Source organism: Maniola jurtina, chromosome 2 (genome assembly GCF_905333055.1).
Source record: "Maniola jurtina chromosome 2, ilManJurt1.1, whole genome shotgun sequence".
Lineage (NCBI taxonomy): Eukaryota > Metazoa > Arthropoda > Insecta > Lepidoptera > Nymphalidae > Maniola > Maniola jurtina.
Genome location: NC_060030.1, coordinates 10,237,877 through 10,252,448, shown reverse-complemented (window position 1 = coordinate 10,252,448; position 14,572 = coordinate 10,237,877). Strand labels below are relative to the sequence as shown.

Here is a 14,572-nt window from a genome sequence, read left to right as displayed (position 1 = left end):
GAGTTTACATTACATTTTCCATCGTAATTGCCCCATAGATTTTGATATTGTAAGTTTTTTAAATAATAACCGTTAACTCGAATTCCTATAACTTTGTATTACGGAATTACCCCAGAAAAACCTTTATGTTCAGACATACGTGACAGTGGTTCTCAACATATCATTTAAGATTTTAGGAAATTTACAACTGCACGATGAATAAACAAAGTTATTTTTAAGTACTTACTTATTTTCTTAATGTCTTTTAAAGAATGTCAATAATAAAATAAAACAAAAATTCAGTGAGATCAACTTTTATTTTTATAAGTAAGTACGTAATTATGTAGATATTCTTAGCATATGCGGTAAGCTCCCCATTTCTTACTTTCTGTATGGCAGTGGCTAAATCTTGAGAAGTGTATGTTTTATTTTTCTTTTTTAAATAAGTACGAGGCATGATGACACTGAAAAAAGAAATAACTTTTGTCAACACAAAAAATGCAATAATTAAGCAATAACTGAGGAATACCATAGACATACAACTGCAGAACCGTTATACACCATTCAGTGTATTAAGGGGAAAAAATGGTTACGGTTTTGAAATCGGTATCCATAATAAGGGATTATGAGAGGCGGGGGGGAGGGTATTTTTGAAAAGTGGGGGTGACTATACACTTCTCCCTCATCACTCCTCACCTCTCACAACCCCCATTATGGAAACCGATTTCAAACCCAATCCAAAAAAATAACTAGCAAAGTCGACATGGTACAAAACAAAGTTAAGAATTTTAATTAAACCCCGACCTAACTTTCATCACACATATCTAAGAGCATTCCCATTAATTCACCTTTCAAAGAAAACAAAAAAAATTAAAATCCGTTCATCCGTTGGGCAGCTACGATGCCACAGACACACCACACACACATACAGAAACGTCAAACTCATAACATTCCGTCATTTTTACGTCGCGCGTCAATAAAACGATACACTTTGAGAACTATTGGCAATTACAGTAGGAAAACGTAAGTGGGGTTATTGCGAAACAATCATATCGAAATAAACCCGGAGGGGTTAATCAGAAAAAAAATAAAAAACACAGTTGGAACCTTATATTCCTATTATCATTAAGCACAAAACAAAAACCTATCATAAAAACAAACAAACATTGAAATAACTTACCAGGATTTCGAGAAAACTATCTTGGGGTTATTACGAATCACCAAAATTCGGCGCGAAATCACTTCTCTTGAATAATTTGACGACACTCGCGTGATGTTAGCGCGAGCGACTCGCAACGTCTGTCGCGACAAGTAAATCTAAGATGGCGCTTTGCCTAATGTTGCCAGCAGGAATATATTGCTGCGTTTGGTAGATTTTTTGCACTTTCGGAATATACCCATTTTCGAAATAGCCCCAATGCACCTTAACTAGTTACCTATAGTATGCGAGAGGTTGAAATATGGCAATCAGGGAGGGAACGCGCCGCACACCCGCACAGCCCCCGTGCTAACCTGATGCGGGCGAACGTGGATGGCGTGCGGGTGTGCGGGGCGTTCCCCTGCCTCATGATTTGCCATCCCGATTGCCATCTCAATCTGTCGCAGAATATACCTAGCTTGTATTAGAAGTCTGTCACTCACGTCACTATAGTGAAAGCAGTGAGAAATAGCGGCAAATTTAAAAAAATAGTTTGACTACGTTGTCGTATTAGTCTACAAATTGCGAAAAACCAAGTTAAAGAATTTCGCAGGCAGACCCGTCGTCCACCTTACGCATTTTTGTCGTGAGGAAAATCTATGATGGTCACCACCAGGCCACGCAGGCAGTGGTTATGTTGGACTCCGATCGACTAAAAACTAAAAAGTAAAAACCTCACGAAGTCCCATTCCACCGCTGATGATGGAACACAAGGGACCGACAACATCTCGTTGAATAGACACTACCTAGCCTAGCAACTCTTAATTAATGTGTTAGAGCGTATACAGACTGCAGGGTTAAATGAGGTCAATTCTCTAAAATTGCCGAGAAAATTAAACGTAATATAGGCAGGTAGGTAGGTACCTAGTACCTGCCTACGTAACTGCCTATCATAGAGATTAGACATAATCTCCTATGCTGTCTATAGCTCTATGGTTCTACCTGGGACACAGAATATAATTTTAACTATAAAGTATGGTATGGGCTGTAAAGTAAACCTTGATGGACTTCGTCTGCGATGGCGTTTGCTGGCGCGCGTGCTGTGCTTGTTTGGAGTGTTTTTTTTGTTAAGAGTGGCTGGTTTTTGTGTTAGTTGGTGTTTTTTGGTGGTGGAACTGACTGGGAAGCGCTCTAAAGGGGCGCCGCGCGTATGTCGGCGGGCGCCGGCGCAGACGGAGTCCATACTTGTATAAATTCAATAACTTGAAAATATCACAAACTTGACATTGGCTAATCAGAGTAAAGCCAGATTTAAAGAAAAAAAAAAACCTTGATGTAAAAGGGTTAAGGGGACTTCGTCTGTGTTGGTGTTAGCTGGCACGCGTGCTCTGCCACTTTGGAGTGTTTTTTTTGTTAAAACCATGTTAAAACCAACAGCGAAAATTGTATGTCTATGGTTAAAACTGACTGGAAAGTGCTCTAAGGGGGTGCCGTGCGTATGTCGGCGAGCGCCGGCACAGACGGGGTCCATACTTGTATAGTTTAACTAACTTGTTACAAATAACTACAAACTTGACATTGGCTAAACTTTGCAAAGCTAGACGAGAGAGAGAAAAAAAAGGGTTAAGATTAAAACATTTTGATGAAATATTGAAACAAAATTTGATAGGTAAATAGGCATAGATCGTTTCATCGAATAGTTCCTATGGCGTTATGTTGCCTCCCCTGTCTGTTGGGTGGTCATTGGCACCATATTGGCATGAGAAGACGCAGATTTTGTTTATTTTCATTTGATTTTCATTTCATTCATTCAGGAAAATCAAATGAAAATAAACAAAATCTGCGTCTTCTTATGCAAATATGGTGCTAATGACTTGAACAGACAGGGGAGCCAACATAACGCCATAGGAACTATTCGTTGAAACGATCTATATCTGGGAAGGTTAAGGCCTCCGGTAAAAACGTAGTGATTATATTCTCTTTGGCCTCCGGGCGACACTGGCGGCTTGAGACTGGGCATGCTTAAAAACTTACTACATTATTAGTATACAATCTACCCACATTCTATAGGTACCTACGTGAGAACGCTAACTGCTATCGTCGTCCTACCTTCATTAAGGCGAAGAGTAATGATCTGAGTTTAATAAAGACCTCTGTTTTATCAGTATTCAGTTCCCAACTTGTTAGAAAGAAAATCCATTAGCGTATCGTAGCGGTAGTAGGTAGGTACCTATCTCCTATCCTATCGTTGAATCTTCTTAAAGTTAGTTCCTAGCTACAAATAAGTACATCTATACGAATATTACGAAGAGGAAAGATTGGTTTGTTTGTAATCGATAAACTCAACTGATTCTAATAATTCTTTCGCCATTAGAATTCACCCAAGCGATGCCGAGTAGTTCAGCTAATATCTATACTTCTATTCTAATAAAACAGCTGTAACTGGTCGGTTTCTGCTAAATTACCTACATAAATTTTGAAAATTTTAATTGGAGGAAACATTATTATCGATATAGACCCCAAAACAATTTTTTTTGGAATTTCTGTCTGTCTGTCCGTCCGTGCCCGCATCACGCGAAAACTACTGAACGGATTTAAATAAAAGATGCAGTGGCAGATTTATATATATAGGGTCGTTTTTATCCTGAAAATAATAATCAAGGATTCATCGGGTTAAGGGATCAAATTACAATACAATAATACAAGGAACCTACGCCCAGCAGTCCACGTCTATCGGTTGATAATGATGCTGATTGCTGATACAAGAGATCTATGTCTACTTTTAAAACAAAATCTCATAAATATGGTACACGAAATAAACATAAATTACAATTAACTAAAGCTGGGACTAATTAATTATGGTACGAAAACTATTCAGTTTGAGGGAGCGCTGCTATATAATGACTTGCCAAAACACATATTGGAGGAAAAACCTATTCCAAAACTGAATTAAAAAAGTACTGTCAGACATAATAGATAGATAAAAAGATATAATAGTTTGTTAACTTAGGATATAACGCGTTTTGAAATATTATTATTGTATAAAGTCACCGTACCTTTAAAAATTATGTTTTTTCTATTTTAGAATATTATTTTAGTATTTAGAATAGTATTTAAGTATTTAGAATATTATTCTCATATAAGTGAACATTGTTCTTCTGAGAAATAAACTCTTTAAACCTAAACCTAGACCTAAGTCCAGCATTCCACGTCTGTCGGTTGATAATGATGCTGATTGTTGATACAAGAGACCTATACCCAGCAGTCCACGTCTATTGTACATCTAATATTATATGTTTTATAGATTTTCTTTTCTTTCTTTTATAAAAAAATGAAATGTATTAAGTAGGTATAGCTACATTTCCAGTTACCTGCGTTGATTAAAATCTTATAAACGGCTCCAAGCTTGATAATGGCTTTAGCACGTGAAATATGTATCGTAAACATTGTTAAAGGAAATAGATGCGTCGTCATTAAAACGTAATTAACAGCTCGCGTCTCGGGCAGGATTTCCCCCTCCTCTTGCTGAGCTGATCGTTGTTGTTAATATCTTAAAGGTAATCTTTAGGATATTGTGCTATCTATAGATCTGGTAAGCAGCCATTAATTAGTATCTAGCTTAGGAACTAAGTAGCTAACTTGTGGTTCGCCCCGAATTGAGACCTCGCTGTAGGTATCCCTTATTTCCCATAAGATAGCTTTAACTATAATATTATTGTAATAGTTAACTTTTAGACGCAAAAAGAGCTATAAAGCTGTTATTGGAGATGGTTAAATTTTGCAATATAATGCTTCACAATGATGTTTACAACGCCAAAAATACTGTTTTTATAAAATTTATCTAATTTTTGTAGGTATATAACTGAAATTATACATTATACACATTTTAGCCCTTTCCGATATAGGTACATATAGCGTCGAGTTCAATCTCCACTTAAAAGCACCCCATTTCGTATGAGAGCCCCCCTGAAATAAAGTTTTTATATTTTTTCACGCAATATTCGGCTGAAAGCCATCAGTTTACATAATATCTTAGCTTTTCTTTTTTTTCTAAGCACTTTTGTGTTTAGGTTGCCATTTTGATTGAGTGGTTGCAATAGCAATTGCGGCCTGATCAAATTAATATTGCAGTTATTTAAAAAATTAATACCCTTGATACGCCTCTACGGGTTGTGATTTATACCTTGCGCAAGCTTAATTTGAGAGAACATTTTGTTTTTGTTTATTAAGCACACAATACAGATAATGACAATAATAATACAATAAAGCCATGAAAAAAAAAACTAGCCACTCTCCAAAAAAAAGTGTGTACATATTATTATGCAGTCAATAAGATAATGGACGTGTCGCCTAGAACAGCTATAGACCAAAAACTAAAATTTTAGAAAACTAGAAACATTTGAATAACTTATAGAATTAGTTAAATTAGCTTAGGCTTTTACATATTACTTATATTTGAAATAGTTACCTTCAGTAATTCAGAACTCATAAGGCTCTGACTCTGACAGACGGACGGACGGACGGACGGACAAGTGCTATTTCAATCAAGTAGACTCAGAGACCTTGCTTCCCTCGGTCAGCTAGCTAGAAAAGTAGATAGGTATTAGGTACCTACTGACCGGTTGTTTTCACTACCTTTTTAGTACGGTAGGTAGGTACATATAGATGGATTTATTAAGTTAATAATATAATAATAATTAAGCTCAGAACGTTCACACCAGACGGGCAATAAATTTATTCAACGCAAAATTACGGTTGAAAAGCTTTTCGTTGGCCCGCGGCCAATTTACGTTTCGTTTTGTTGTTCACAAGTCACATTGCAAACAACTGAGCTATGTTCAAAGAAACAATAGACAGGTGAATATTATAAAGTAATAATAAATAATAATAGCAGGTATTATAATAATGATATTCAGGTACACAAGTTTGCTTAGGTATACTCAAAAAACAGTGTTTTTCACTTGACTATTTTTTTTTAATATCCTGATTTATGAGATTCACCAATTAATAAAATTAATATAAAAGCCTTTTATTTCAAAGCCGTATTACGCAATTAAGTGTATACAAATACATTTCATATTATATTCCATTAGTAGGATCAAATAGTAATCATTCATGTAACAATTATTATTATAATTAACGATATCTTTTCAGGTTTTTGCAATGTAGGATATTAAATGTTGTTATTCTGCCCTTTTTTAGGCCCTTTAATGCCTATTTAACCCCTTTGGTAAATCTAAAAAAAACGGCCAAGTGTGAGTCAGGCTCACGCAACGAGGGTTCCGTACTCGGGTATTTTTCCGATATTTATAAATACGATAATACGGCACGATAAATCAAAAACCGATATGCATAAAAATAAATAAAAATCTGTTTTTGAATATAAAAGTAAAGCCTTTTCATATGATACTTCATTTGGTATAGTTATCTTACTTTGAATATTGAAAATACTAATATTATAGTTTGTTCATGAACACTTTTTAATTTATTTTTATGATTTTATGATGTAACCACGAATTCACGGTTTTCAGATTTTGCGTTTATTTGTGCTGTACCTACCTGCCCATTATTCTAGGTCAACGGGAAGTAGGTACCCCATAGGTTTTCTTGACAGACACGACAGAGGGACAGACGGACACATGAAGTTTAAGAAAGACAAAAAGATAGGCTTCAAGTAAACTCAGCCCAGGCCACGTTTGAAAACGTCCATTTTAATATTTAAATATTAGAGCCTACCTAAGGGTTAACTGTAACTAAAAATATTCAAATAAGTATTTCAATAAGTACATACCTATTTTGAAAAATTATTATGCATAACTTTTCAAGTTTATTCTTGTCTAAAGCACCCTCGACCTGGTTTCTGAAAATTATAAATGCAAAATAATTGAGGCAATGCTTTATTCAGGTTCCAAATGCAAATGTGAATTTTGGTAAAACAAGAAGAGATCAAACAAAGCGCTTAACGACTCGAAACGTTGCCTCGGAAAAATGTTTATTTTAACAATGGAATGGAAAATTTATTTAAAAAAAAACATTTTTCACCTAGGCACCTACCTACTTAATTAGTTGGAGCTTTTTCGAAAGCTTTACAGAAAATATGGCGCTTTAACTATGTCCATCATAATATTTCAAGAGACTGAATTACAGTTTTTGCTGCGTTATAACCAGTTGTACACCTATCAAATAATGATCATCGATGTTCTATGTATTGTTTTTATAGGTTTCACTGTAGTAACTATTTTAGCTCTACAGAGTCCAGACTGCTCTGAGCCATATTTTATTTAAAATATATGAGCGTTTAAAAAAAATCACTCGATTTCTCCTGATTCCTATAGGTGTACTTCCTAGCAAATAATAGGACGTGTTCTATAGGTATACTTACCTATTTGATCACAAGTTGAACGTTAAAAAGATAGGTAGGCACATTTTGAAATTCACCAAGATGCAAGTATATCTACCTACTGAGTACTGACAAAATCGTAAATTACTAATTTGTTCTATAGGTTACTAATGCCATCATTAATTTTGGAGCGCTACAATGCCATAATATTGCTAACCTTTTACATTATCACTAAACTAACAAGTGTAAATTAAAAAATAACACCCCCGACAAGTGAATGTTACAGTAACTAGAAAAAAGCTGATAACTTTCAAACGGCTGAACCGATTTTCTTGGATTATAGCTAAGAACACTCTCGATCAAACCACCTTTCAAACAAAAAAAACTAAATTCAAATCGGTTCATTAGTTTAGGAGCTACGATGCCACAGACAGATACACAGATACACAGATACACACGTCAAACTTATAACACCCCTCTTTTTGGGTCGGGGGTTAAAAATAATTGACAGGTTTACATGCCTTTTTCACAGATAAGAGAACAATTGTGAAAAGTATTGCCTGGGCAGGTAACTGGTTTAATATTATTATGATTTATTGTAAGTACCTAACTCTCGGCATGCCTGCAGAGAGCTGTAGGTATGCGTGTCCGTGTTAACTTAGCAATGGACACTGAGACGTAGCTGGACGTAGCATAATGTAGTAGGCAACGGACTCGACTTATGTTACTTACCTACTTTTATGACGAAGCTATACTGTGCAATTATTATTGGACTACGATTAGAGTTCCTGAAAAATACTGGCAGGTAGCGATGTCGTAATATGAATCTTAGGTTGATAAATAGGGTCATTTGTATCTAACACAGTATTAATTTATCGTGGTATGTACCCGTTATCTACAATATAAAATGTCGTTAAACAACGAAATAAGCTTAAAACCATTAATTACTAAATTGGTGCTAGTTTGTAGACAAATAACTAGGTACCTACTCAATAAATATCTCGTTAATTAAATATCCATCTCTCTTTTGTCTTGAACATTTAATTATCATCTAGACTCATTATTCCTTATAATGCTAATCCATTCATTGCTAAACAGTGTCCTATAAATTGTTTAATTTGTCAAAATAGTAGTCTAATTAGTAGAACAATAATTTATAATTTTCTTTGAAACATGGACGAATGGTGTGGATATAGGTAGACTAATTAATTAATGTTGCTTGATTAGAAATTATCATTAAGTAATATTCAATTAATGAAATAATTTGTTTTGGTAATGAAATGATTGTTAAATTAAATTATAAGTTAAATATCTTAAAATTAAGTAAGTATATAAAGACCTGATACTTTTCTTAATTTCATTATTCGTGATTGAGTTGCCATTAGAAGTATCTAAATTTGATATATACGAGTAATATTATTGTAATGGTGAATTTAACCCGTCCCAATGATCAGGTAGGGAGACCCGGCCCTTTACCACCTCGAAACCATCACAACTGGGGAGCTAGGCTCGGTCGACGTCGTGAAGAACTGAAGTATAAGGAACCTACCACGTTGGCTGAGATGGAAGAACTGGCTTGTAAGTCCACGCTGCTGATGGAGAAACATGGGGGGAAGTCGGAACATCACTTCCACACGGCTATGGATCTTTTACGCCAACAGTACAATATGGTAATTTACCGCTAATTACTTTTCCATTTCTGTTTTTAACCCCCGACCCAAAAAGAGGGATGTTATAAGTTTGACGTGTGTATCTGTGTATCTTGTCTGTGGCATCGTAGCTCCTAAACTAATGAATCGATTTTAATTTAGTTTTTTTTTGTTTGAAAGGTGGCTTGATCGAGAATGTTTTTAGCTATAATCCAAGAAAATCGGTTTAGCCGTTTGAAAGTTATCAGTCAGCTCTTTCCTAGTTACTGTAATCTTCACTTGTCGGGGATGTTATAAATTTTTAATTTACACTTGTTGAGTAAAAAATTAAAGATCTGTAACAAATTTTTTACCTGTAAAATTTTATATTTTGTTACAGAATTTCATAATGATTTGCGAAAAATGCAACAGTCCACATGTCTATGATGAAGTTACGGCACCAGAAAGATGATTTACGAAAAAAAGTTGTACATAATGTGTAAATACAGAATTTATTTATTGGTCCCTGTTCTCAATATTTTATAAAATAAATTAAAAATATATGTATTTTTCTTTTGTAATTCACATCCAAACACCAATAGAATGCAGACATATCCTTGCAATTGACCTACGTTATAGTAATTTATGTACCTATTGTCGTAGACGTCGACCGTTTGAAAAGATGATGGGTGGTTGAAGATTGCTAATGGGTCAAGTTTCCGTAGGGAAATAGTCCAATTAAGAGTTTCATCGAATTTGGTGTCGTTAAGCACCATGCCAATGAGAAATTATCGCATGTGGCTTTCGATTAACATCAATCTACTGGTTAATTTCCGACGTTCGGTTAGTTCAGCTACCAATAAGTAGGAAGGTATGTAGTTATATCAAAGTATATTTTAACTAGCTTCCCCACCCTGGCTTCGCTCGAGTGGAATTTTTTAAATCGATGAGAGAGACGGAATTTCCAAAAATATGGCCTTAAAATTTCTCATTCTGAGAGGAAATCCATACTCGGTAGTGGACCGACGACAGAACTTAGAAAAATGTAGTTTTTGGATGTCGGTATAATAAGTTTTTAAAATTATTTATTTAAAGTTGAAACACTCACAGCTCACTTATTACTTAGGCAATAAGTGAGTTATTTATTAAATCTTATTTATTAACTAAAAAGTCGCGAACAAGTAAAATAGTGCCAAAAATATTGGCTGCATTTCCACTCAGTTGTTTCCTTGCCTACAGTAAACCGTTGACAGATAGGCAATACTAAAGATAAATCCTTTGCAACAATGAATTCGGAGCCGTAGGTCAAAATAAGTTTTTAAAATTATTTATTTAAAGATAAAACACTCACAGCTCACATACTACTTAGGCAATAAGTAAGCTATTTATAACTAAAAAGTCGCGAACAAGTAAAATAGTGCCAAAAATATTGGCTGCATTTCCACTCAGTTATTTCCTTGCCTACAGTAAAACGTTGACAGATAGGCAATACTAAAGATAAATCCTCTGCAACAATGAATTCGGAGCCGTAGGTCATTAGTTTCCGAGGAACGTGAAAATGTGAAACAAAAGGTTTTGGCCTTTACACTACGCTTATTATAACAAGAGTCAAAACTAATGACAACGTTTCCTTACTTATTATTTAAGAGAGTAGGTACCTACTAAATACTAGGTACTCCATGTTACATCATTGTAATGAATTATGTAGAAATCAAGTAAGTTTTTTGACTCAGAATTGAAAGCGGAACTTTGACCTATATATCTATAAATAAATCAACTCCGACCGTTCAAAATTGCAGAAGTTTCTTCTTTTCTCTCTCTTCGCTAAATAATATCTGTGAAACAAAATCTCTGGTTATTTCTCTTTTCTCTTATGACTTTCAAACTTCTCCGTGAATTTCAATTTTCAATGTGATTTACATAAAATTATTTATATAATTTCACGAGGAAAATTTACCCCCTACCCTTGCAACACAGTAACTTTTTGGTCTTTACCCCTGACCTGCCATGCAAAGCCAGGGCGTGTCAGCTAGTTGAAAAATGAAACTTCTAGGTACCCATCTAACATTTGCGTTAAACAGAAAATGGAAACCCAGTGGGAAATCAAACAGTGTCCAACTTTGCAATCGATTTTGCATAATTTTATTACTTGCACACACTCGATTTGATGCCTATGAGAGTCTGAAATTCACCAAACTCAAACTAAAACTGTAATTGCACGATTTCTGTGCGCGCACCACGCTGAAACTACTTACAGAACGGATATGAATTCAACTTGGCCCACTTATAGCTAATTCTACGGAAAACAATTAGGACATTTTTTGTCCCGAAAATCTATGATGTGTGCTTTTTCATCATGTAATGAAGTTATAAAAAAATTAACTTCGGCACTTTTTGCTAGTGCCCATATAAGCATATTTTATAGAGCAAAATACTTATTATTGGAACTCATTTATCCGCAATAAAATATTATAAATTGCTGCAGAGTTTTCCGTGTTAAACGTCCGTTAACGCAAATGTTCGAGTAGGGTCATTAAACACACACGCCAGTTCGTTGTTCCACCGCGCGGCACGCTGTTGCCCCTGTTTTACTTTGCATACTTACATGACGACTGACGTTACCTCTTTTACGTTGGCTGTAAAAGTGTTTGTTAAACTAATAAATTCGTGTTGGAACTTAAATTTGTTTAATTTTATAAGTTACTAGAGGATGCCCGCGACTCCACTCGCGTGGATTTTGGTTTTTTCTTAAATTCCGTAGGAATTCTTAAATTTTCCGGGATATAAAGTAGCTTATGTCCTTCCCCGGGATGTATCCCAAGTCTGTACCGAATTTCAATGAAATCGGCTCAGTGGTTGGTCCGTGAAAACGTAGCAGACATCCAAACATCCATCCATCCATACATACAAACTTTCGCGTTTATAATATTTGTAGGACTAGAGGATGCTTCGTCCGCGTGGATTTAGGTTTGAAATCAAAGAGTTCCTCTAAAGAGTTCCTACTATAATATGTTCGTCTCTGAGATGAGACCTCTGTACCGAATTTTGCCAAATCGGTAAAACGGATGGACTTTTAAAAATCCATGGATTAATAAAACGTACTTGTAGTAGGTACTCAGATTGTGTCAGATATGATTTGTTTGTCCAATAGGTACCTAAAGCTGTACGAAATCTATTCAAACAGTGCAGCAAATGCGTTTTGGCACACGTCCACCACTATACGTTTCAATTTGGAAAGTATCTTTTGTTTTATATTCGCCTCAGGTCTGAATGGAAAATATAGAGAGCTTTTTTTCAGCGTATTGTTGAAAGCTTAGCTTTTCAACGAATAAAATTGCTTACCAGTATGATTGGGATTTCAATGAAATAAATTGAGCACACTTTGAACCTGTGCTTTCAACCATAGTCATTATTTAACATTTTTTTCTACTAAACTATGCAAATTATTATTTTTCATTTTACAAAATGGAACAAATGGTGATAGCCTTGTAGTTACGACATAGGTCTTTTAATGTGTGGTCGGGAGTTCAAACCCGCGATTTTCGACATCAGACTTCTCAAAGTTCTAGAAGCAAGACTGAAACCCGGCCTTAGATTCGTTTCTGACGGCCTAGCACAATTTTTACGCAAAAGTGGCACCTACCTATATTAGTAATGTTTAAATCATGCCTAGTATTCTTTAAAAAATAGGTATGAAAAAGGAGCGAGTCGCTTATAAACTTAAAATATTCTTTAGTAGTAGGTACCTACGAAGTAATAAGTATGTAAGTCTATGTCTAGTAGGGCAAATGAGTTGTAGTAGGAATAAAATTAAAACCAATCCTAAAAAAGTATTCAGAAGTAATAACAATCTAAAATTATGTTAATACAATTCCCAATTCCTCCGATGTTTTTAGAATTAGCCGCTAAAATATCGGGCGTGCATAATTTTGGGCACTAATATGTTTACGGAGCTTGTAAGTTATTGAGCCCAAAAATAACATTTGCTTTGGCAGGAGTTTGTCGGTGAAATTTCGAAATGCTAATTAATTTACTCTCTAGCCTACATATTGCAAAATAAAAAAGTCTATTGTGTATACATTAACATAGAAGTCCTAAAACTTATCGGCAAGAAGCCTCAGTCGCTCTAGCTTCGCACTTCCCAGTCGTGGGCTTACCTATTAAATTAATTTAAATCTTAGTGCTAAAAAAAATTTACGAGGCATTTTACCGTGGTTAATAGCCTCATCCTTCTGTCACCACAGAAAGGCTGGCTTATTTCTTGAAGGCCTGGCTGGTCAGCGTGGAAATGCATCATTCCACGCGAGAATGATTTAAATACGGTAATTATAACATTTTCAATAAAAATATAGGGCCAAAGTTTTCGCTCTACCCCTTCTGATATTTTTGTAACACCTCTTAGCTAATCTTTCATTAGATATATCCAACAATGGTCGTTTTCAGGCGGTGCACCGCAAAGGCCGGCGTTGGCGGTTTCTGATCTTGTACCTTGTAACTTGTACCACTACCTTACCTATTTCCTTTTTGTAGGACTGCTTATTTATGTGACGTCAGCGTTAATAAAGTAGTTATGTTACACCGTAATTTTCTTGTTTTATTTTTACCAACTTTTGTCAGACCTACTATTATTATCGGTCGTCTGCGATAGCCGTTATTATGACAAACTAAACAACTGATTTTATCTACAAACAAAGTCTCCGCAATAGGTAGTCATCAATCAGCGGCATGTCTATGGCACAATATCGCGAGAGGGTAGATATTTGGGGGTGAAGCTTACCAACAATGTTTAAGTTTAAGTTTTACGATTAATGGCTGCAAGATTTTCAAACTTATCTTTAAAATATGTAAACAATCTTCGATCTTACTAGCCATTAAAATTGATTCTATGGTAGTTGGTTATAAAATTAGTTTTTAACCAACTACCATAAAATCACTAGGCACAGTCACAATTTTTGAAACATGGAAAAACGGTTGTTTTTTAATAAGTAATCTACATACCTAACTACTTGCGTATTCTTATTAAAAAAAAACGAGTTTGATTTCAAATAAGGCTAAATATGGTATCAAACTCGATTCTTTTATTTTTTTGTCTCTTTATTTTCGTCTTCTATTTTTTCTTGGTGTCTTTTATACTCGTATATCTGCCATATTGGTTTTCTCGTGTCGTTATATTATATTCTATAACATACGGAAAGTAAGACAAGGCCGAACAACGTTCGTCAAAATCGTGGCCCAAACCTAAAAAATACATAAATATTATAGATATACTGATTATATCGAATGAAGCGACTCATGGGTAAGTATATATCATAACGATCGAACTTCACCATCATCTAATATTATCCATATTTTGCTTCATTATAGTCAATTTTCAACCAACAAAATAATAGAGTAGCTACTTAGTACCTAAGTCAGTAATAATTTTACGCAAGAAGACAAAAAATTTCAAAGAATTTGTATCAAATCCAACAGTATTAATTTAGCCGC

The 14,572-nt window shown here is 35.0% G+C and overlaps 1 protein-coding gene and 1 long non-coding RNA gene across 2 annotated transcripts; one reads left to right on the top strand and one right to left on the bottom strand.

The window, feature by feature from the left end:
* Nucleotides 1-277: 277 nt before the first annotated feature.
* LOC123873361 lies at nt 278-1,401 on the bottom strand. The gene is made up of 2 exons (XR_006797670.1): nt 1,160-1,401; nt 278-443 (listed from the first exon to the last, which is right to left on the bottom strand). It is a non-coding gene; the product is annotated as an uncharacterized LOC123873361 (long non-coding RNA).
* Nucleotides 1,402-4,529: 3,128 nt separating this feature from the next.
* LOC123872501 lies at nt 4,530-9,648 on the top strand. The gene is made up of 4 exons (XM_045916821.1): nt 4,530-4,597; nt 5,839-5,974; nt 8,912-9,127; nt 9,486-9,648. Exons 1-4 carry the CDS (start codon nt 4,530-4,532, stop codon nt 9,555-9,557), a joined length of 492 nt encoding a protein of 163 aa, XP_045772777.1. The 3' UTR covers nt 9,558-9,648.
* The last annotated feature ends 4,924 nt before the right edge of the window (nt 9,649-14,572 follow it).

Coding starts and splice junctions, on each gene's coding strand:
- LOC123872501 (XM_045916821.1), top strand. CDS start 4,530: ATGGCTTTAGCACGTGAAATATGTATCGTAAACATTGTTAAAGGAAAT. Junction 5,975..8,911: donor TTCAAAGAAACAATAGACAG/GTGAATATTATA, acceptor CCCAATGATCAG/GTAGGGAGACCCGGCCCTTT. Junction 9,128..9,485: donor TACGCCAACAGTACAATATG/GTAATTTACCGC, acceptor ATTTTGTTACAG/AATTTCATAATGATTTGCGA.